At 37.9% G+C, this 24,195-nt stretch overlaps 1 protein-coding gene across 1 annotated transcript; it reads right to left on the reverse strand.

Annotated features, from left to right (window-relative positions):
* Nucleotides 1-2,519: 2,519 nt before the first annotated feature.
* On the reverse strand, nt 2,520-14,945 carry LOC120330242 (GDP-mannose 4,6 dehydratase-like). Its single transcript, XM_078118514.1, has 7 exons — nt 14,777-14,945; nt 13,960-14,168; nt 12,638-12,823; nt 8,984-9,206; nt 7,719-7,812; nt 7,084-7,198; nt 2,520-5,753 (listed from the first exon to the last, which is right to left on the reverse strand). The coding sequence occupies exons 1-7, from the start codon at nt 14,862-14,864 to the stop codon at nt 5,550-5,552; spliced, it is 1,119 nt and encodes a 372-aa protein (XP_077974640.1). The 5' UTR covers nt 14,865-14,945; the 3' UTR covers nt 2,520-5,549.
* Nucleotides 14,946-24,195: the final 9,250 nt, after the last annotated feature.

Genomic DNA, 24,195 nt, shown 5'->3' on the forward strand with positions numbered 1-24,195 from the left:
TTAGCAATATATTTTCCGCTAGAAGTATTATCACCTAGTTAGAATGTATATATTGTTGGGTTCTGCATTGAGTTGGGGCCGCGACGATAATGAGACTTAAACTTGTGATATCAAGTGGGGTACAGCCTTACAGGCGCATGAACTTTCGGTGGGCGCTCAAAACTTTGCTCAGAAGGAGTCTTCTTTACCTCTGAGAGTACGCATAATGCAGTACCATCCTTCTGTATAGTTTTAGTAACTCTAGGTATTTCAGCGGCCACCAGCAGGGCTGGGCATTTTCAAATACCTGATGATTTCAGATCGAATCGAATACTTAGAAGGTATAATATTGTATGCAACTTCCTATTATTTTTGGTCCTCCAGACCCATAAATTACTGGAAACATAGAATACATCACTGACAATAAAAAAAAAACGTTTTCATCAATACCTCAATACAGAAAAGAGTCATATGTCAGAATTGTGTTGAAAAAATATGGCTTCAATAAAAAAAAATTGAGAATTTTACCTCACCATTGATGGAAAGAGTAAAACAAGATGGCGGCGATTCGAAAATTTGCTCTAAACCGATTCGGATAATTTACTATTCCATTAAATATCAGTACCATATCATTGCTCCTAGTCTTCCCTACATTCATTCATGTGAGGGTTAGAAGAGCGTCTCTCGCACTTTTTCGCCCCGGAACAGCTTATGGAACTAGGGATGGGTAATGTAGAATAATTTACTATTCTAGAATAGTTAAATCGAATCCAGAATACCGAATCCTATTCTATTTTCATACTTATTCAAAAAGTGGGAATTTCCACAATGCTGGATTTAGATGTTAAAAAGTTTTGAATGTATAACTATAAATGTATTATTTATTTGGAAATGTCCTGAGCATTGGATTTCATTTGATACTAAACAGGCATTTCCCAGGACAATAAAACTGATTATAGGATTATTATTTTTTTTTGCCTTCAATTTGTTCCAAATGTATGTAATCCCTAAATACTGAAATGCTAAATTAAGACACGCTTTACACACTATAATAGTAAGCGGTTAAATACAAAAATAGATATGAAACGGCGTTAAATCATTTTTAATGTTAAGTCTGCCGAGTGTACTAACTAAAGCATACCCGCTGAGAATTATTTAGATGCAGGACCAGCGTGTGGCCACTGCAACATATGCGGCCATTGTAAAATATTAAATTTAACCACTATCAACTTTTCATTCTGTGCGAGCAAGACTCGTAAAACCAAGTTACCGTAAACGCGATTTCGTACTTAGTTATTAGGGAATAACATCTAAAGACTAATTCCTTTTCTATGATTATCATTACATACTTTATCTACCCAGACATGGCCTTGCATAAACTCAATACGTCACTATCTTCGCCAGATGCGGCAACTTTTTTTAAATTTATCGGCGACTAAAATACTACAGACACTCGATCAAACATGCGTCTATCATGAACGATAGGGAAGGACCGAAAAATATGTAATCATTTGAGAGTGAAATTCAAATGTGACAGATTTTCACGTATTGCAATAACATTGTATTTCGGAAAACGGTGTACTTAGTTATTAGGTAATAACATCTAAAGACTAATTCATTTTCTATGATTATCGTTACATATCATTATCTACACAGACTTGGCCCCAATTAAACTCAATACCTCACTATCTTCGCCAGATGTGGCAACTTTTTTTTAAATTTACCAGCGACAAAATTACTGCAGACACTCGATCAAACGTGCGTCTATCTTGAACGATAGAAACGGACCGAAACAAATGTAATGTTTTGAGAGTGGAGTTTGAATGTAACAGATTTTCGCGTATTGCAATATAACTTTGTACTTCGGAAATGGTGTAATAAATTATTCGTAAATAATATTTGATCTAAATCAATCGCAAGCAATGTTATAACATTTAACGCCTGGCTTTTGGTTTACATGCATCTTTTTTTGGTAAAACTCGCAGGTCTCGAGATATCTTAATGTAAAATGAAGCAAGGCCCGTCTGTAAACAATTGAAGATTGTTGCAATCAGATTATCGGAATATCGATAGTAAGTCGGCACGAATAATCATTATTATTATACGTTAGCTATATAGCAAACCAGTAGAACGCAAAAACGGTGCAATAACGAGTCTTCGCCGTGAGGTGTACTTCGCCGACTTCTTGTTCTGAATATGCAGATTGAGATTACAGTGTTTGATGTTTACCGATTTTACGAGCAGACGCAAGTTAAGTTAAACGAGAGAGATTTCTACGCGAGAAAAAACGCTCGTCTTTAATTGATAAATTAGAAACTCGAAATACAAAAATTGACGCTTGGCGCCGGAGAGGCGGAAACCGAATCCTGTTATCGGATCCCGTCGGATTCGAATCCTCCGGATTCGGCATTCTATATTGCCCATCCCTATATGGAAGGTTGACGAAAATGCCAAGATTTCAAGACTGACTTCTTGTCGCCAGTCGGGAGACAAAAAAATTCGGAATCACACAGCCACCCCCCATACAACAGTATCCACACTTGTCTAGATATACATGTATTCGACCTTCCTAAAGGTCGTAACTACGAACTAAAAATGTATAAGATGTGCAAAGTAGGCTTTCGATAATTACTGAATATAGCATAATGAAGTTGGCAGCTCAGAAAAGTGTGACCCTTTTTTCAAGTATTTCCTGCCTTTAACTCCAAATATGCTTCTAATATGATGGCTATTGAATGGCTACAGAAAATTTCTCAAAGGAATATCCCACACTGACAAAACTCAAAGATAACCTCCATATAAGAGGCATCTAGAAAAAATTTACTTTGGTTGGATTTTTAACCAAAAAATTTCCTTCAATATTCCTACAATACAATATTTAGTCTTAACCTCCATTTAATAAGGGACTTCTTGAATAGATTTTCTGTGTGGAATTTTCTGGGTATCACAAGCAAAGCTATGCCTCTTTCCAGTAATTATCAAGGCCAGCAAAGTATACAAGCATTGCTACACAATGAAACAGAGTAATTGAAAAAGCAGGGTTCGGCTTATTCTAAGGGAAAGGAAAGCCATTAAGATAGGATTAGTCAATAGGATGGCTTAATGAATGTTAAAAAGTAATAGGTATTTCGGCTGAGTATGATTTTGAGCATGGCCTCTCCTCTGTAGATCAGGGACATAACCAGAGGGAAGGGGTGATATTCTGGGAAACCCCCTTTTGAGAATAAAAAAAAATCATGCATAGCAATGTTTTGTAGCTTGAAACTCATGAGGACCGACAGAGCCCTCAGGCTACTCTGAACTCGGACATGATTACATAAAAATGTACCGCATATGACGATTAATTGGAATAATTTGAAGGTTTTGTTAGGTTGAAAAAATGATAAAAAAACACTACTCGATTGAAGAATAAAGCAAAATAAGAAAGCAGGGTAATCCCCAAAAAACAGAACCCATAAATTTTCAAATTTTTCTGTGAAAATATTAGAGATTTATTTAGACACTTGAACTTCTGTTTGTGTGTGATGGTGCCCATAAGTTTCAGCACTCTAGGAAACTTTGCACAAAAGTTATGTTTTCTCTAGAATATATTCCAAAATGATCTGGGTTCTGTTGTTGGAGTCGCACTGTACATGATATGTTAATTATTGATAATTTGCACATAAACTCAAAATTCAACATTGAAACACTACAAGATTTTCTATTGAAGAAACAGCAAAATAAAAACATACAGCAGACACAAAAAGCACATTATAGGGATTAATTGGTATACAAAGCACTAAGTGACACTAAGTCAAATTATTGAGATGAAAATACTTCAAATATCCTTAAAATAGAGATTTGTATATTGAATAAATTTTTTTGAATGTGTCTTATTTTCTTTTGCATTGTGTAAATGGTTCATAGGCTTCAATTTTGATTTTCAAACATATTTTTGATTTTCAAACTCTCTTGACTTTCTGTTTTAAATATGAATATCGCTTCTAATTCTGATTGGATACCATATTAAAAGACAATTATTTCTCAGCTATATTTTCAAATAATTTTTTTTTTCGAAATTATAACATTTGCCATTTTTCCTGAAACCTTTGGGTTCACAAGATTATTTAAAATAAGGTAGTTTGAAGATTAATTCAGTTCAAAAAATAATAATTCTCTATTGAAGAAAAAATGAAAACTAAAAAACGTACATGACTGATGTTTGTCATTGACAACATTTATAAGTTTAACTAGATCAGTGGATCCCAAACTAGGGTCCGCGGACCTTTTGGGGTTCGTGAAGCACCTTCGGAGCGCCCGCGAAACAAATCTGTAATATGGCTAATAGATTGACAATACAAAAATTAAGTGCTTAAATTTGCAAATACACATTTGTCGCCTTTTGCTGCTTCGCAATCACCACTGGAGACACTGATTCTTCACTTTCTGTTTCGAACACGCTGCCCCACTGTGATGTCACAGAGCTATGGGGCGTGGTATCCCAATGCGGGTTCAATTCATGCCACCAAAGGTTTATTAACTGCAGAGCTGTGACCGACGCTGCCCTTTTGCATGTTTACCAAATATCGAAACAGATTGGATGCCATGAGAGTTGCGCTTTATATTCTTCTCACTATACAACACATTGTTTTTTTGTTGTGATCTTTTAAAGTACTGTTTTGGTGTACAAGGCCTGGCGGGAATCATTAATAAAATTGCAAGAGATCCGTCGAGGATTTTTTTTAAAAAAGTTTGGGAACAACTGACCTAGAAGGAACATTGAATTTGAAGAATTAGTCGAGTGGACATACCCCCTGCCCATAGGTTTCAGTCTCTTTACACAACTTGATGTAAAGTAGGCGAACAAAATTAGTCATCTCGCTATTGGTACACATACTTCTGCAGTGCCCTTTAGTAAGTACTGAAAACTGTGGCAACAGTGTATAGTGAAGTGAAAGGGGGTTTGTACACAACATGAATCCCAGTATCAAATGGTCGACATGGATAAAATTATTCTATAGTTCAAATTAATAAAATGCTACATGAAGAAGTTCTATTGAAGAAAAAATAAAGCAGTAAAAAATGAAGAAACACGTATGGATGGATACAGTACTGCAAAACAAATAAAACACAACATGGCTTAGTGTAGATTTCCCAACATGGGGGATGTTTTTAACTTTGTGAATTTGTGTGTAGTTTTGTATAACACTAGCTGATGATACATTAATTGAAGATTGTCCAACAAACAGAAACAGAAAATTATGTGAATTAGGGAGGAAATTAAACAGTTTCCCAATAGGTAAATGTGATGAAAAAGGTTGGGAGCCTGCGGCTTAGTAAAAATTCCTTAAATTAAATTATGGTATATTCTAAATAGCACATCCTGGACCTAAATTGAGACATCTAACTTGTGTAAATTGCATAATTACATAACACAGTACATTGTGTATTGAAAGCAGCTTAACTAGAAGTGCCATTATACTGGGTCTATCAATATATTTAATTTTAAAATTGGAATGAAAAATATTTCTAGCTTTTCGCTATTTTTTTTCATTTTTTATCATTTTATACTCTGCAAGCGGCTACTACCGTTAGGCATTGGGATTCTTTTTCATCATGGCTACGTCCGCGTCTACCATATCTTTGACGAGAGCTTCGAATTTGATCTTAGGTTCCCAACCGAACGCGTTCTTCGCTTTCGTTGCGTCTCCGAGAAGAAAATCAACTTCCGTGGGTCTGTAGTACTTTGGATTGATTTTTATTCGGACGATGTCGGTAGCTTTGTCATATCCAACCTTGGAAAAAGAAAACATAAGAATATTGAAATCTCAAAGCTTCTTGCTCGATTTCAGTGGTTCCCAAAACTTGAGTCTTCTTTACTTCTGAGTGAGTGCCTGTAACTTTGCTCAGAGATGAGTCTTCTTTACTTCTGAGTGAGTGCCTGTAACTTTGCTCAGAGATGAGTCTTCTTTACTTATGAGTGAGTGCCAGTAACTTTGCTCAGAGATGAGTCTTCTTTACTTATGAGTGAGTGCCAGTAACTTTGCTCAGAGATGAGTCTTCTTTACTTATGAGTGAGTGCCCGTAACTTTGCTCAGAGATGAATCTCTTTTACTTCTGAGTGAGTGCCCGTAACTTTGCTCAGAGATGAATCTCTTTTACTTCTGAGTGAGTGCCCGTAACTTTGCTCAGAGATGAGTCTTCTTTACTTATGAGTGAGTGCCCGTAACTTTGCTCAGAGATGAGTCTTCTTTACTTATGAGTGAGTGCCCGTAACTTTGCTCAGAGATGAGTCTCTTTTACTTCTGAGTGAGTGCCCGTAACTTTGCTCAGAGATGAGTCTCTTTTACCTCTGAGTGAGTGCCTGTAACTTTGCTCAGAGATGAGTCTTCTTTACTTATGAGTGAGTGCCCATAACTTTGCCCAAAGATGAGTCTTCTTTACTTATGAGTGAGTGCCCGTAACTTTGCTCAGAGATGAGTCTCTTTTACTTCTGAGTGAGTGCCCATAACTTTGCTCAGAGATGAGACTTCTTTACTTATGAGTGAGTGCCCGTAACTTTGCTCAGAGATGAGTCTCTTTTACTTCTGAGTGAGTGCCCATAACTTTGCTCAGAGATGAGTCTTCTTTACTTATGAGTGAGTGCCCGTAACTTTGCTCAGAGATGAATCTCTTAATTCTGAGTGAGTGCCCGTAACTTTGCTCAGAAATGAGTCTCCTTTACTAATGTGTGGGTGCCCATAACTTCGCTCAGGGAAGGGTGAGTCTCCTTCACTTTTAACTTCACAAGTGTGAGTGACCTTGCTTTGATTAGATCAGTGTCTCCCAACCTTTCATTTTTCGTGGCCCATTTTTGTTCCCCCAAAAATGTTTGTGGCCAATTAACTTTTTATTGCAAGGGGAAAACTACAAGAAAAATTAAGATCTTTCTGCGAAAATGGACACTTAAACGTTTACGATTAGAATGGGACTTATCTCTCAGTAGCAGAAAACAGCATCGTCATTGATTGCTGATACTATTGTGACATAATTAAAACTAGCAATTTCAAATAGTTATGTTGCCAAGCAGTGGGACATTGGTTAAGAACCAGCGGTGTGAATTCTACAGAAAAAAAGTTCACAAACCTCATCCGTTCCACTTCCTCTCCATCCAATCTCAACTCCAACGTGTTTGAATGATTTTTCAATGAACTCACGAACGCTGTGGGTTTCGTTTGTTGCCAGGACATAATCATCAGGCCTGGAATAATAATTTAATAGTAATTTGGAGAAATAATACTGTTTTGCCAGAGTCTGAGGAAATTTGACTTTGAGTCTGGGTTAAGAAAAATTTTGGCCCTGAGAAAGTCGAATTTCGATCATCAAGTCTTTTGTCGTATGCGATCCTCGGCGGTGTGGGGCATCATCCTAAGCATTAGGAATTCGCTCGCTACCGCACTTCTGATTACCTTATGTGGGTTCGCAGGTTCAAATCTCATGCAGGGTTAATGATGTGCGAGAGGATCGTTGAACTCCTTGTCGCCACAAGGTGGCGACAGGCTGTTACGTAAGCCCTCCCCACCGGCAGGTCCATGCTTCCATACACAAATAACTGGTTAACTAATCCTATACCCTACATGAAGTGGTAACTGCACAAGAGGGCGTGGTTCACCATATGATTAAGCCATCTTATCACTTTTATTCTCCCCCGGGATAAATATGTAAATCCGATCCTATGGTAAGTAACCAGATAGACACAGATGCCCACATACCATACTTACGTTTCATGCTGTAGCATTGCCCACATTCCTTCCACATAATCCCTGGCATGGCCCCAATCTCTCTTTGAGTCTATGTTGCCCAGCTCCATGTGATCTGTGAAAGAAAATAACATAGGTGAATCGTGTGAATCGATTAATAATTAACTACATGCCATATTCTTTAATTTCAGATATTTCCCCATAAAGAATAAAATCATTATCGTACAGTTTATGTTCAAAAAGGCAATCACATGGGTAAAACTACATTTTGATTTTTGCTCTTGTCGTTGCGGGATTTAATTCGCCGTTCTGTTCGGTGCCTTCATTACTGGAAGGCTGAGCGATAACCACATTATCTCCTTTTTGTGTGGCCCAGCTAGATGTCCAAAGTTGGTTATATGGCCCGTAGACAAAAATGTTGCACACCGCATGGGTTAAATGTTCCTAGCTATTCAGAATTCCCCACTGCATAGTTATTGGCATAATATTGACTGAAATTGATCAACCAGCGTAACGTATCACAGAAATCTATATAGTTTCATAGTTTTAGCAGCTCTGAGTATTGTAGTGTTCGGTCACAACTTTGCTTAGAGATGAGTTTCCTTCACCTTATTATACCTAGAATTTTGGGTACTACCGTAGTATGTGTACCAGATTAGGGTTAGCCCATAATTTTATTCTGGTTTTCCTTATCTTAGTTCTATTACAAGTTCGGGTACTGTCTGTGTTAGCCAAGAGAATATACCCCCTGCCCATAGCTTTGGGTTCCTTTAGACAACTTGATGTAAGTAGGTGAACAAAATTAGTTACCTCCATATTGGTACACATACTTCTGGAATCCCGAATTTTGACCAGAAATCTATACCCAACAGAGCCAATACGGGTAGGTCAAATGAAAGAACCGCTAGACTAGTTCCACTCAACCTTTTCTTTCTGTGGCCACTTGTGTGGCACAAAATATTCTGTGGCCCATTACCTTTCTCATAAAATAACTGCAATAAAACAAAAAAGTTCTTTTCGCAAACATAGACAATTCCACTCTCATAATTAAAATGTAAATCACCACTCCGTAGCAAATACAGCATCATCATTTATTGCCACCACGACCAAAGTTTAATTAATTTATTAATAATTTTAGTTATTTTGTGGCCCGCTTGGGAATGTTTCTGTGACCCAGAAGTGGGCGATGGACCACTAGTTGAAAACTGGTGCTGACTACTAGAGCAACGTCAAGCAATACTAGCTTAGTGCTTTATTTAGAGAGAGTCACAAATTATATTCCATACCTTGCAACCCAAGATGTATCTTTGCTACACTTCTCGAGATCTTTCTTGTAACGAAGTTAAATCCCCGCCTCGGACTTTCGTGATTGAAAAGAATTCCGTTGCAAGTGTACATTCCGTACGCTTCCCGATAGTTGACTGCAATCCAGTAAGCGTAAAGTTTTGCGGCTGCGTATGGGGATCGGGGGTAGAAAGGAGTTTTCTCGGTCTGTGGGATTTCTTGGACCTGCAAAATAATGGATGAGGTAAGCTCTGAATAAGTTGATAAAACTGATTCGGCAAACCATGATCTGTTGTTTAGTTACCAGCAGGACAGGTGTACTTACATATCCCACCCCTAATATTTATTAATTTTTCCACAATTTTCCTCTGAATAAGCAGTTTCTGACATCAGGAGCTATTAGGTAGGCAATAATTAAAAAGAAATATTTTGACTCTTACAAGACTAATAGCTATGATTATTCGGAATAGAAGATTTCAACCAAAGCATCCTCTCACTATATATTTATCCAAACCCCAGCAGTGACGGTTGGCCCACTAGAACCAGTGTCCCAGGCTAGGGCTTCTCACATTGGGGTCGCAACCCTGCCAGGAGGCGCAAAACGAATTTAAGGGGTCAGAAAGAATACACCAATTTCACACAAAGTAGGGGGGGGTGGGGCTATTTGAGTAGTTTTTGACATTTGAACCGATGTAAAATCTGAGTGAAATGGATTCTCCGTGAAATTATGGTTTCATTGTAACATTCTGACCCTGTACTTCCTTGCATAACAGTTTGAGTCTTATTCAATGTATTCAAGTCATCTTAAAATGCAATTTTTTTTTGGAAGTCAGTATACTCAATTTACCTCATTTTTCGAGGATAATTGAGTATACTGACATCTACCAGTTAAATCAAATCTAAGAAAGCCCTAGAACCAAATCAAAGACCTTCATGAGAAACTTGGGTACATATAGTTTATTTTAAAAAATAGTATTTACAAAAACCTTGGAACATAATTATCTGACATCACTTTAAACTTGGTATGATAGATCGCGATTATGGTTTCCATAAACTTTTTACCACAAATAGGCTTTTAGTTTAAATACGAGTTCACTATGGACTAGAAATGGGTGGTTTGACTTGGCCAACAACTTCCTTGATAGAGATACTTTTTATGTTCCTATTTTGGGTTAAATCTAACACAAAATCTTTGAGCTCTTTCATACACTGGTATCATACAAAGTTCATTTTATATACATTGGTGAGGATAACTTGGCCAAGGAATTCCCTTTCCCTGTATTTCAACCAGCCAGTCAAGGTCTTGATTTCATTAATGTCAGAATATGCTACTTATAGTTAGTCCTCTGTTATAATCAGCTGTACAATGTGAGAATTCTGTTTCATATTCTGTCTCATCGTCAATAAAGCCCAATCTAATTCTGACTCTGTTACTGCTTTTCTGAACTAATATTATGATCTTTCTCTTCGCTGTTTTTCTTTTTTCTACCAATCATATCCGTTTAAGTCTATCCTATCAGTATAATGGTATATACTTTCAACTGACGTTATATAGTTTTCGCCTGAATTCTTTTTCTGGGGTGGCTGTTTTTTTATCCTTACTACATGTTTTCGGAGATGACAGTGAGTGTGATTACGTCAACTAAAGCCTTTGTAAATGCACTAAGCTTACTGGTGGAGTAGGACTCTGTGCTTGGCTTGTCCACAGCTTTCTTTTTTACTATTTTTTTTAGTTACAAGAAAAGAACTGCTTTCTCAAAATCCTACGATTGCCCATTGTGGATTTACACTCATATTCATGAAAAATAGAAGCCTATATTGAAAGATGGACATGATAAAGGCTACAAAAAAGTGTTAGGGCTCAAAATAGTCACACAGAACCTCATAATCCTGTGTTATAGCAGTGGGAGAGGCCATTTATGCATATACCCGATTTACCCCACGGTAAATTTCCGACAGACTCAATTTATCTCGATTTTTTCAAACATCAATGAAACAAAAAGTCAATGAGTTACACAAAAATTATCTACTGGGGCAAAGAGAGTCTTTACTAAGGTACTAAAAGGCATCACAAAAAGTTTAAAATATACTATCAGAAAAGTGTCACATGAAAGTTTTCAAAACAATTTTTTTCGTGAACAAAAAAAATTTCACATACAAACATCTAAAACAATTTTATCATTGGTAGGCAAGTGAATTATACGCAATGAAATGGAAGCATAGGATATGAACTATTGTTGCTACAAAGTACAAACCATTCACTCAACATACAAAAAAGTTAGCGAGGTTTTTATACCTTGTACTCAGGGGCGGACACCCGGGGGGGCGAGGGGGGGCGGTCGCCCCCCCAATAATTTCGCAAAAAAATTTAATACATGTTGTTTCCGCCCTACAAAATTATCATTTCCGAAAAGTGCGATAGTCAAGCGCCATTAAACGGTTAATAGTTACCGATATTATAACTGTTTTCTTACAATAATGCGCCTTCGGAGCACCTCACATTTTCGTGAAACATGCGCGCCCGCACGGGTAATACTCCGTCTTCAAACGCACCGCCGATCACGCGCCACGGTTTTGCACAACTAACTCATTTTTGTACAATTTAATATGATTTTCTCATTGTCAAAATCTTTCAATAGTGTTATTGTTGGCACTTGCGAAAGAAATGAAAGAGGCAAACTGTGTTTCATTACAACAATTAATTATTATCGCTAAAAAATTAACTAGATCTAAAGTTGTTTTAAACAATTTTCACCGCGGGACGTATCTTTTTACGTTATGGATTTCGTGCAAGGCCCAGCATAATTTGCGGGCAAAGATCAAAGCATTTACTTTGTCGAAAAGTTGAAAAGCGGCAATATAAAATACTAAAAATAAAACTGTAAACAATATAAGTTTTGAGGCCCGCGACAGTCTAAAAACGCTTTTCTAGGCATCGAAAATCGCAAAATTTCGTGTGCCAACGGCACAAATTATGTTTGCTTGACCTTTAAAAATATTTCGTTACTAAAATCGAAACACGGTCAATTGTGAGCGGGATTTGCCTTCTTAGTAATGGATTACTTTAAAATTGACGTCGAAAATTTTCGTGTTAACAATAAACAAAGCTGAGAACGCGACTTTTCCACGGTTTGTGATGATATATAAGATAATTAAAGTATATTCGATCACTTTTTGTATTTATTTTTATTGTACTGAAATAACTTTTACTACGTGAGAATTGACAGAAAATTTACGGATTTTTCGAAAGGTTTTTTCCGTCGTGTTTTAGAGTGGCCCTTGTTTTGTCGACTCAACCGCAGTTTAAATTGAAGACAATTAAATTAATAAATCAAGACCGCCCCTGCTTGTACTCAATTAACCCCATATGCTCAATATACCCCACCCCCCCCTACTATATATATTTCCCTTTTTATACTTTTGATTCGAAGCACAATTATTAAATTTAGTGCAAATCTCACGATTTCGAGAGAATACATGGGATCATAGAATGTTATGAGCTTGCATAATAATGATGACTTAACAGGGAGCGCAGAAAATTTAAGTATATTAGAAGTGGTAGCAAGCTTAAAATTTAGGAACCCCTGCTCTAGGCAGTATATATAGGCAGAGTGTTAATAAATCCACAAAAAAACAATAGGCTACACAGTACACACCTTTCCATACATCTCACTAGTCGACGCTTGATAATATTTGACTTTCTTAGTAAGTCCGCAGGTTCGAATCGCATCGAGAATACGCAGCGTACCAAGACCATCCACATCAGCAGTGTATTCAGCAATTTCAAACGAAATCTTAACGTGACTCTGAGCTCCGAGATTGTAAATTTCGTCAGGCTGAATCTGAAATTAGAAAAGGGAATTTTTTACATTGTATTTAGGTTGGAAGAGGGAATAGTGGAATTAGAAAATGCTTTTTTAATACATTGTTTTTAGGTTCCCACTAGTATTTTGGGGAGAAACATTATTGCCTATCCAATTTACTAGAGACAAATTTTCTTGATTATGAGTGTGCGTAAACCTTATCCCCATCAAGCATAAAATCTTTTCTGACAGTTTATGCTTAAAAAAGCACACAAGTTATCAAACTTTTACTAATATAATATATTCAAAATCTATTTTTGGAACATACTTAGAAAAATAGTCAAACTGTGAGACAAAGGATAACCCATTGACTCATTATATTCTCAGTCAAGCGCGTGCAAAGGAAGGGCGTGACTAAGGATAGGCAGGATGTTAGTGCAAGAATGTGGGTGTGGCCATACCTGAATAGTTAGAAATAAATAAGACCAAAATAGAATTTTCAAATGAAATTTTAAATTGGAAATATATTCTAAAATGAGTCATTTTTAACAGAGGATAAGTGGAAATCTATGTACAGTATATTCATTGGGTTTGATTAATGTAAAATTATGAACAGATCCTGAAATGCATAGAGTGAAAATTTCGTAAATCTTTGTGCGAAAATGAAGAAAATTTATTGAAGACTCAAAATCCTTTTGTATGTGATTGTACCCATGAGTTTTAAAAATTCAGTAGGCCTACACCTTGCACAAAAGTTATGTTCTCTGTAGAACAGGGGTTGGCAAATTGCGACCTGCAGGCCGGATCCGACCCACCGAATTGTTTCATGAAACACACTTATGTATGCTGAAATTACAATTTTTGTGGATATAAAATTCCGCTGAAAATGTCGGTAAAAATAACGTCATAATGATCCTGTTTGTTACATTGCGCTTATTATTATTTTATAACCGTTAGCATAGCTGTTGGACTAGCTCCTGTAAATAGTGTAAATTTTTTATTCAAAGGTTGTCATATTGAGTTCTGAGTCCCCGACCAAGTAACCAATTCTATTATCTGTAACAGGCCCACTCAGAAAAGTAATTGCCCACCCCTGCTGTAGAACATGTTCCAAATTAAAAAGGTAATTTTTCTCGCCTAGTGAGTTGTTAGTAGCAACATAATAATACACAAACCTGGTTTATAATCTTAACAAGGCAAGTGCTGTCCGTCAGATCCCCATAATGCAGAATCATTTGACCCATCTGATGGGTAGCTCTGTCTGCGTACAGGTGCTCAATCCTCTGCGTATTAGGCTGACTGGCTCGACGCACAATTCCATGGACTTGGTAACCTTTGTCCAGAAGAAATTCTGTCAGGTAGGAGCCATCTTGACCGGTGATGCCTGGAAAATATGTTATTGATTAGATCAGTAACAGCAACCTGCAACTCCGGAGACGCATGTGACTCTTTCTTCTCGAAGCTCTGGCTCCTGTGAAGCGAAGTGGTTACAGCAGTTTTTGGTAGAAGCAGTGGGGATTAAATGAAAGTCAAGGGCATAAAGCCAAGTACTACTCACTAATTACACATCACAGCAGGTATGAGTCGGGGAGGGATGAAGATAGGTTGCATTAGGATGATTCTAATCCGGTCTGTGGTTCTCAACGCGGTCCCTCAAGTGAGCTTTGAGGATGAAAAGATTCATTTAATTAATTTCAAGTGCTATAGAAATTGAAAATGGACCGCAAGATAATGAAGGGCGACTCCCGCTACACAAAGCAACGCTCACTTTCGAACATGCTCGCTAAATCACCCCAATGCGGGTCAAAGGTAGGTTAATTTACTTATGGACGCGGATCCCTGGCACAAGATGAGTGAACATGGGCCATCAGTACAGAACAGTGGATTTTCAAAATGAACCCTCTAATGAGATTTGAGGACTTTGGAAATGACACAGAAGATTTTTATCAAAGGTTTGTTAAAATTAATTAAATTTTTCAATCTCATCTATACCTGTTATCAAAGCAACTTTTCTTGCTCTTTTTGCCTCTGGTTCTCCCGAGCCTGTGACTTCTGATCCATTCTTTGTACTTGAAGCCATATTTCCTGCTTTTGCTTGATACAGATAGTTCAATACAGTGGATTTATATGAATAAATTTAGTTCTGCTGAGTAAAAGATATCACACTACAGATGAGAAAAATCAGTACTATCTGTCTATCTTTCATTTCCTATTCTGCCTTTTTTTACTCTGTTTTTACAGATTTTACAGAAAAAAAGTCAGATGCATGACTAATATTACAGAAATTTAGTTTAACATCAATAGGAATTTTGATAGGATTTATATATTTAGCCACGGGGGAGACGAAAGTCGATAAGACGGCTTAACCATATTGTGAGCCAAAGCCTTTGGTCCGGTTAGCAGCCTATGTCAGTATGATACACTTTACAAATCGAGAGACAGTGTCTCGTTTCAAAGAATCCCATTTTGACGATGAACAAACACCCCTCCTTTGGGAAATTGTTGTCTCTCAATATCAGTTAAAATACAGTAAAATGAAGTTGCGTAAAAAACTACAAAGTAGCGCAATCTAAAAATGTCATCATTGAATTCCTCAGGAAAAAATAATCTGGTTCACTAAAGGAAATAATTTTCTATCGTGTCATTTGAGAGTTATCAAAAAACGGCAAAATTGGTCATGTGACGGCTGCGCTTAATTTAGATTATTATCGAGACAAGCATGTTGCGATATGACGCATCTGCCGTTGTGCCAGACGCCCCTCATTTGTGAGACACTTGGAGTGTTTGTTTTATTGAATTAAATGGAGGGAAACTCTTGGAATTTGGATAGTGTGCCGTACTTAGAATTGAAGATATCATTTCGCGAAACATCAAATCCTTAATTGAAAACTATATATTGCACTAAAATTCAAATAGAAAGATCAAAAAAGGCCAAAGCGTCTTAGTCGAGGTTACCTAAAAATCAGTTTAGTTTGTTTATTTCTGAATCTAGTGATGCAATGATGACAAATATATAACCTATAACTGTATAAAGTAAAAGAGTAGCCTGATCGCCCAAGTTATAATTAATTTACACTTTCAACTCCAACAATCAGTTCTATCCCCAGATCCCGTTATTGTTCCAACACTAAATTACTCGCTAACTAGATGAAGACATTGAATACCTAATTCAGTAATTGGCTTCTCGCCTACAGTCCTAACTGCCCTTGCCATAACGGCTGGTAAGCGTTTCCAGGTTGCCTTGACAGCCATCGTATTTGCCCTTAGGCTAAATTGTTAAAATAAGTATAAGTATAAGTATAAGTTTATTTCGACTCCATAATCAGCATAACAATACATTTGACAGATAAAAACAAATAAATAAAATCTGATTATGAAATCAGGGGAGCAAACAAAACCTTAGATAAGGTTTATAACGTACAAAATATAAGATGAAAGGTTTTGCCAAGAGGAAGTGGTACGTGTTTACTCACCTAAAATTATCAAGTTATTTCACACACGCTCACATGCACCCACCAGCCACACACACACACAACCACTGAGAAGTTATTTAAGTAAGAATGAAACGCGATAAATTTAGGGTATACTATACAGTAAACAAAAAAAATAAATAAACAAATACTAGAAAAGAAAATTATCTGCCACACCATATTGACAAACAGACAAATGCTGAAATGCGGGTGAAACATCTGTCACAAGCTTAAAGCGCTTTCAAACTGAAAAGCTTGTCCCCATACTATCATAGTTCATAGGATTGTCATACCGGTATTCATTTTGAGATAAAACATTGTAAGCACATCGCAAACCATCCGTCTCGCGGTAATAAAACTTTTTCAGACTCGTGTCTATGTTTGCCATGAAACTAATGAAAAAGTATTTAAATTATATGGTAACCATATAATCCTGTTTATATCATTAAATATTAAAACTCAGCTGTGAAAATCGTCAACCACATACGAAATCCGTCTGCCACGTTGAAATCTGAGATTGAATATTTTATTGTTATTTCCAACTCGAGCGTTGCGAATCACGTGCGACATGCTTGACTGAAAATCACACGAGAGCACGGGCTGGATTATAAGTTCGTTTTTACTTTTAAAACAGTAAAACAGACGGTAAATTAATTGATAAAAATATACTAATAAATACTAAGTAAATTTTCATAATCTGTGGAAAGATGGCGTGTGGGTGGACTCGATGTAGTTTCAGAACGACACTGAATGCGCAATTTAATGTGTTGCTTATAACGCTGCGACGATTTCAACATTTTTTCGTGAGGTGTTTTAGAAACAGTAGATTAGAAATAAAACGGTCAGTTAGAACAGAGACAATACGTAACAATAAGACGTCAAGCTGCCTTTGTTTATTTATTATAATTTAACGTGAATCGGTTGGCCACTATCTGGCATCTAGTGGTAGTTTCTACTTACCGTCGTCTGCACAACTTTTTTTGCAGCGGAACGCTGGTAGAGTGTCGTTTTCAGTAAGAAAACCTTGAAGAATCTTCGTAATAATGGAGAACAAGTATGCGGGGAGTGGTAGAGAAAGACGTTAATGGTAGGATATACCTAAAGATCATTACACGAAAAGCATCTGTTCAAAATATCATTAAGGAAAGCCTAAAATCGTGAGGCACTATACCCAGAGGTGGGATTCAGCCGGTTCGCACCGATTCTATAGAACCGTCTCACGGAATTTTTTGAGAACAGCGAACCGGTTAGCATTACCGGTTATCGTCAATGACTTTTTGTAACAGAACCGGCTGAAAAAATATGACTTTTGTGATGGAACTGGCAGAAAAAAAAATTTGAATCTCACCACTGACTGTACCGGTACCAACGGACCTATGCCAGTGAGACGACCACGTCTATAACTCTGTTTTATTCTGTATGCCCATATTTATTCTTACCACTTGAGTCATTAGTGAGCAGCTGAGTATCTTTCCTTTTTAGCTGGTTTGTCAGAGTGCCGGCAGTGTGGAATTTCCTCTGTGTTTTAGGTTATCATTATAGTGTTTTAGTGCCGTTAATCTGTATAATTTATGTTGTAAAATGATATTAGTAGTACAGGTTTAGTGTTTCTCTAGTTTGGCATAGCTCTGTTCACTAGTTACCTTGTATTTAACGTTTCCGTAACTAGTCTATTTTCGTAGTTACTTTCCAGTGTGATATCCGTATTTTTATGTGTATTGCCAGGTATATAGGTGTTTGTCGGTAAGATAGGATTTGTGTTGTATCTTTAGTGTCATACTAGTTATTCTTATGTATTTCTAGGTATGTTTTTTCTGGTTTTTGTATATTCCATTACATGTCAATAGTTCATGAGTGTGACGTCATAGACCAATTCCTATTTGTGTTCTGTATGGTATTTTGTACTGTATTTTTATTTGTTTATTGTATTTCTAATTGGAGTATTTGGTTGTATTGAGTTCTTACAGGTGTATAATTAATTTAGTTAGTTAACTTAGTTACTCTGCTGTACCGCAAGAAGATTATTTTGTGATAGACATCTATTGCAACTTCATTGTCCAAGAAGCTGGCAGAAAGAACCTGAGTGGTGATAGTGGAGTGGAAAATGAACTTTTGCATCTGCAAATACAGGTATTGAAGGCGAAACTGAGGGAATCAGAAGAAAAGCAAGAGGAGACTGACAGCCGTTTGCAACTGATAGACAGTCGTGTGCAACAGATTGGAAGTCAACTAGAATCAGTTGAACTCCAGAATGCGAAAATTGGCTCATCTTTTGAGCATGTTTACAACATGCTGCAAGATATTTCTGGCGTGGTTAAAACAGGAAAAGTTGATGATTCTGAGGAAACTCAGCCCATGTCACATGTCTCAGATGTCAGCTTGATCACTTCAACACCCGCAACGGTTGTTCCAAAAGTAGCTCCTGTTCCCAAGCATGATGAAATTTCTGATTTTGGATCAGAAGATGGACAACCAGAAGGGAGGCGGAACGCGTTCTCGCAGACATTAGAAGTGAAATTTTTGGAGAATGGTCATGTGAGTAACCTTGCACCTACAATTCTTTTTTTGAATGATAATGGTAATGGGGGCACAAATGTCAGAAGGCAACTTAGTACTAGGCCGAAAATGGTTACAGTGGCTACACAATCAGCTCCTCCAGTGAGCGTTAGCAGTGTCCTAAATGCTAATGTTAGCCGTAGTGTACTCAATAACACAGCTAATGCTACGATGATGGCAAGAAATGCCAAAAAGCCAATGTATTTTGATGGATCCACTGCCATGACGTGGCCAAGTTATTTATGCCATTTTGAATTGGTTACCAGTTATAATCAGTGGGATGACGACACTGCAGGATTAGAATTGGCTACTTGCATTACAGGTCAAGCTCTAAATGTGTTGAAAGATTTACCAGATATGAAACGTACTAGCTATCGAGATATTGTGGCTCATTTTAATCATTATTTCAAACCTGCCGTAAATGCGAGCTCATATCGTACTACATTTCATTGTCGTAGGATTAAGCCAAATGAAGCGCCACGGGATTATGGTAACAAATTGAAAGAGCTTGTTATTCTTGCTTACCCAAATCTTGATACTGCTGGTCAAGATGATATTTTGAAATCGCAGTTTCTCGCCGGTTTAACCGATGAAAGCATGATCAAACATGTTACCATGCAACAGCCTGATACTTTTGAAAGTACACTGTCTCTTGCAACGCTGTATTACTCTGTGGATACTATTCATTATGAGAGAAAAGACATGCCTAAACCTCGCATTGCCGCAGTGAAACAGAGTAACACTGGTAATGCAGCTAATCAGCAAACCGACCTTTTTCAGCTTCTCGAGAGCAGTTTTGAGCGACTTGTAGCAAAACTGGATGAGATCATAGGATATGTTAAGCCACGCGCTAACAACAATCGCAATTTTGATGGTGTACCACGCAACCCGTGTTCTCGATGTGAAAAAAACATGGTCATTGGGGCAGAGATTGCAAGGCATGTTTTAATTGCAAGCAGACTGGTCATCTTAAACGGGATTGTCCACATCTTCAGAATCCCGCTGATCCTGCAACAGCTGCTTCCTCTTCGACCGCAAATTTAAACGACACCCAGCGGGCTTGAGGTTCTCAGTGTCCGCTGAATTATTACTTGATGACGGACCAACAAACCAGAATATAGACCTGAATATTTGTTCTTTGCAATATGACAATAGTTGGCATGCGGAGGTGCTTGTAAACAATCAACCGTTCAGTTTTCTTGTAGATAGTGGTGACTACTCTGATCGACATTTCAAAATTGGCACCGCTCGAAGAATCTCTTGTTGCAGTGGGAGGACATGATTTATCACTGTTGTTGTTGCCAACCTAGGTATGTGTAATGGTATTTTGGGCATGGACTATCTCCGAGAACATGATTGCGTTCTTTACTTATCATCTGGACACATGATAATAGAGGGTCATGAAATCAAACTGTTTACTGAAAAGTCTGTACCATGTTGTCGTGTAACTGTTCGAGAAGATATTACTATACCGCCATATTCTAAGGTTGTCTTCTCTGCACAACTTAGTCGCCCATGGCCGAAAAGCATTGTGTCTGATGTTGCAGCTCTTGTTGAACCGCTGAATTCTTCTTTCCTTGCTGATGGCGTTCATCTGATTTCTTCTGTAGTGGACCTGGAAGTTCACTGTTCCGGTTCTAGCTATCAACCAGAAAGGCAGACAACTTAAGATCAGGGCTGGATCTTTGCTTGGTATTGCACATCCTCAACTTGTAGCACAAATTCAAGTTGACGAATCCGAAGGAGTTATAGCTTCTGAATTACCAGAGCATCTACATGACATGGTCAATTCCGTTGAAGATCTAACCACGAATCAACGTGAACAGTTGGTCAATTTGATTCGTGAATTTCATGATGTATTTGTAGGACCAGATGGTGAACTTGGCCGTACTTCAACAGCGAAGCACAGGATCATCACAACAACACCACAGCCGATTCGGCAGGCTCCTCGTCGAATGGCGTGGGCACGTAGGAAGATAGCCAAAGAAGCGCTTGATAATATGCTGGCTCAGGGTGTCATAGAACCAAGTGATTACCCATATTCTTCTCCCATTGTCCTAGTTCCTAAAAAAGATGGTTCTACCAGATTTTGCGTAGATTTTAGATTGCTCAATAACGTCACCTACAAAGATGCATATCCCTTGCCGCGTATTGAGGATATCATTGAGTCCTTAAACGGTGCACAATGGTTCTCAACCCTTGACCTCGCAAGCGGGTATTGGCAAGTGGAGGTTGACCCTGCAGATCTCGAAAAGACAGCATTCAGCATCCCTGGCCGTAGACATTTTCACTTGGTAGTGATGCCATTTGGTTTAGCAAATGCTCCCTCAACATTTGAACGGATGATGGACAATATCCTTGGTGATCTCCTGTGGAACGGGTGTTTCAATTTTCTTGATGTTTTGGCTCATGGTAGTGATTTCTCAATGGCACTCTCAAATATTCGGGAAGTTTTTATAAGACTTCGCCGTGCCGGTTTACGCTTGAAGCCCTCGAAATGTAAACTTTTCCGTCGAAGCACCTCTTATCCTGGTTATCTTATTTCATCTGAAGGTGTCTGTTGCGACCCTGGAAATGTTGCGGCTATCAAAGAATGGAAAACGCCAAATTCTGTCAGCGATATTTGCAGTTTTCTAGGCATAGCGAACTACTACCGGAAGTTTGTTCAAGATTATTCAACGATTGCTGGACCTCTTATTCGATTGAGCAGGAAGAATGTCAAAAGGCTTTCGAAACTTTGAAACACTGCCTGACGTCAGCCCCAATTCTTAGCTTTCCGAGAACAATCGGCGAATTTGTATTGGATACTGATGCTAGTGGTTTTGGAATTGATGCGGTGTTATCTCAAGTGCAGGACGACAATGAACGTGTACTTTCTTATGCCAGTAAGACTATGTCCAAATCTCAACGTAGATACTGTGCTACACACCGTGAGCTATTAGCCGTGGTGTGGGCTGTTGGTCACTTCAGTCATTTTCTTCTCGGGAGACCGTTCAGGGTTCGCACAGATCATGCTGCTCTGAAATGGTTGATCAATTTTCGTGAACCTCAAGGAATGTTGGCAAGATGGATATTAACACTTGGTGCTTATGACTTTAAGATCGAACACAGACCTGGCGTGAAACATGGCAATGCTGACGGATTGTCACGCCAAGTTCGCAAATGCAAGCGAGAAGATTGTTCTGATTGTGGTACCAATGGTGATGTGGCTGTGAGTAATGTTATTGTAAGTGCAATATCAAAACAGCCCGGTCAATCATCGTCAGACTGTTCCGATTGTAATTGGCTAGATACCTACACAGATGAGCAAATTAAATCTTGGCAAAGTGAAGATCCAGATATTTCTGCTGTTTTGACATGGAAACAACTTACTGCTCAGAAACCTGACCTTCAAGAATACATGCCTGAATCAACAGTCACCAAACGTTTAATGTCGCAATGGGACTTGATTTTTGTAGATAATGGATTTCTCTATCGTCGTTGGATTCCTGATTGTAAATCGGAGGAATCGCATATCCAATTGATTGTTCCATCAAATTTAAGGCAGGATTTGTTCCATAAGCTCCATTCTTTGCGCACTGCAGGTCATCTTGGTGCTAATCGAACTTTCAAGTGTATAAGACGCAGATTTTATTGGCCCGGTTTCAAAAGGGACATTCTGAAATGGTGCAAGTTTTGTGCTTCGACCAAGATGCTTTACGGAAGAAGGCAAGGAGATCTCAAACAACTTATATCTGGAACTCCTATGGAAAGGATTGCCATTGATTTTCTTGGAACATTGTCATTGACTTAAAATGGCAACAAACACATTTTGGTTCTATCGGACTATTTCTCTAAGTGGGTAGAATGTTTTGCTTTACCAAATCAGCGAGCTGACACCACTGCTGATGCCTTGATTACCCAATTCTTTTCGAGATTTGGGGTATCAAGAATTATCCACTCAGATCAAGGAAGAGACTTTGAATCCAAATTATTTTCCGAGATGTGTAACTTGTACGGGATTCAGAAGACTCGAACAACTCCATATAATCCCCGTTCAGATGGACAAGTTGATCGTTTCAACAGGACTATACAACAAATGTTGAAAGCTTTTGTAAATGAGAATCGAAATGATTGGGACGACCATCTCCCATATCTTTGCATGGCATATCGCTCCACTGTACATGATAGTACAGGATATTCACCGAACAAGTTAATGCTTGGACGAGAAATCGAGATGCCTGTTGATGTTATGTTTGGCAAACCAGAGTCATCTACTCATTCTTGTTACACTGAGTTTGTCGAATGGTTTTCATGTGCAACTGAAAAAGCTTTTCTTCATGCTAGGCAACATCTAAATGCTGCGGCAACCAGACAAAAGCGAAATTTTGATCTTGGTGTTAAACCTCTTACATTCCAGAGAGATGAATTGGTGTGGTACTATTATCCACCTAAGCATCGCAAGCTGAGTATTCCTTGGATTGGACCTTATCGAATTGTGGATTGTTTACCTAATCACTTGTATAGGATTCAGAAGAATTCGGGAACACGTTCTCGAATTGTACAAGTTGACAAACTGAGACCTTTCCTTCACGAAGTTGAAGAAGATAATGATATTGATTTAACTGGATTTGACATTTTACCTGATGTGGAAAACAATGAGCAGATTGCTCATGATATATTTGAAGAATTTCCTTTCTCTTCAAGACCAGACACTGTACCAGAAGAGGTTACAGTCGATGCGAACTCTGATGATGGACAACGTACTAGGTGTCACTTTTGGGACCCGGAAATGATAAGTCGATTTGCCAGACTCGTTTTATTGAAAGTATTCAAAACGGTTGACTAAAATACAAATGAAATAATTAGCACCAAATAAATCAAAGACAAATGATACAGAATATAAAACTAATACTTACACAAAACAACTCCATATAACAGCATAGTCCCAAAACGACAGATATACAACCAAGGTAAAACAGTAACTATAAATGCAATACCATACGAGCTGTAGACATGCAAATATCATAATGTTATATCGAACGATTCGAAATACAGTATAAAAGAAGACTATTGAATGAATTCAAACTTCAACGTTATAAAGGCGATGTAATCTTAAGCTGCCATAACAAGAAATGAAATCCTAAACTGCTACCACCAGAAATGCAATCTTAAACATCTTGCTGAGCTTAGGGGACGATAATAAAATAAATACGTAACACGATAACACGTGAAAGAGAAAAATGCGACACGTCGAATACGAGAAAACAACACAGTAATGATGACGACGACGAGATAGCGATAATCATCACGATGACGATGTACAACTGAAGGAATCCTAACTAAACTAAACTTTAGGACCACCCGGACTGCCGACAAAGCCACCCCATGACTATCCGCAGGAAG

The sequence above is a fragment of the Styela clava genome, chromosome 12, assembly GCF_964204865.1.
Source record: "Styela clava chromosome 12, kaStyClav1.hap1.2, whole genome shotgun sequence".
NCBI classification, from domain to species: Eukaryota; Metazoa; Chordata; class Ascidiacea; order Stolidobranchia; family Styelidae; genus Styela; species Styela clava.

What these genes read in the sequence shown, in the direction of transcription:
- LOC120330242 (XM_078118514.1), bottom strand. Translation starts at nt 14,864, where the DNA reads ATGGCTTCAAGTACAAAGAATGGATCAGAAGTCACAGGCTCGGGAGAA. An exon ending in CTAGTGAGATGTATGGAAAG is followed by an intron (nt 9,207 to 12,637) that starts GTGTGTACTGTG and finishes ATTATTTTGCAG; the next exon opens with GTCCAAGAAATCCCACAGAC. An exon ending in GATACATCTTGGGTTGCAAG is followed by an intron (nt 7,813 to 8,983) that starts GTATGGAATATA and finishes TTTCTTTCACAG; the next exon opens with ATCACATGGAGCTGGGCAAC.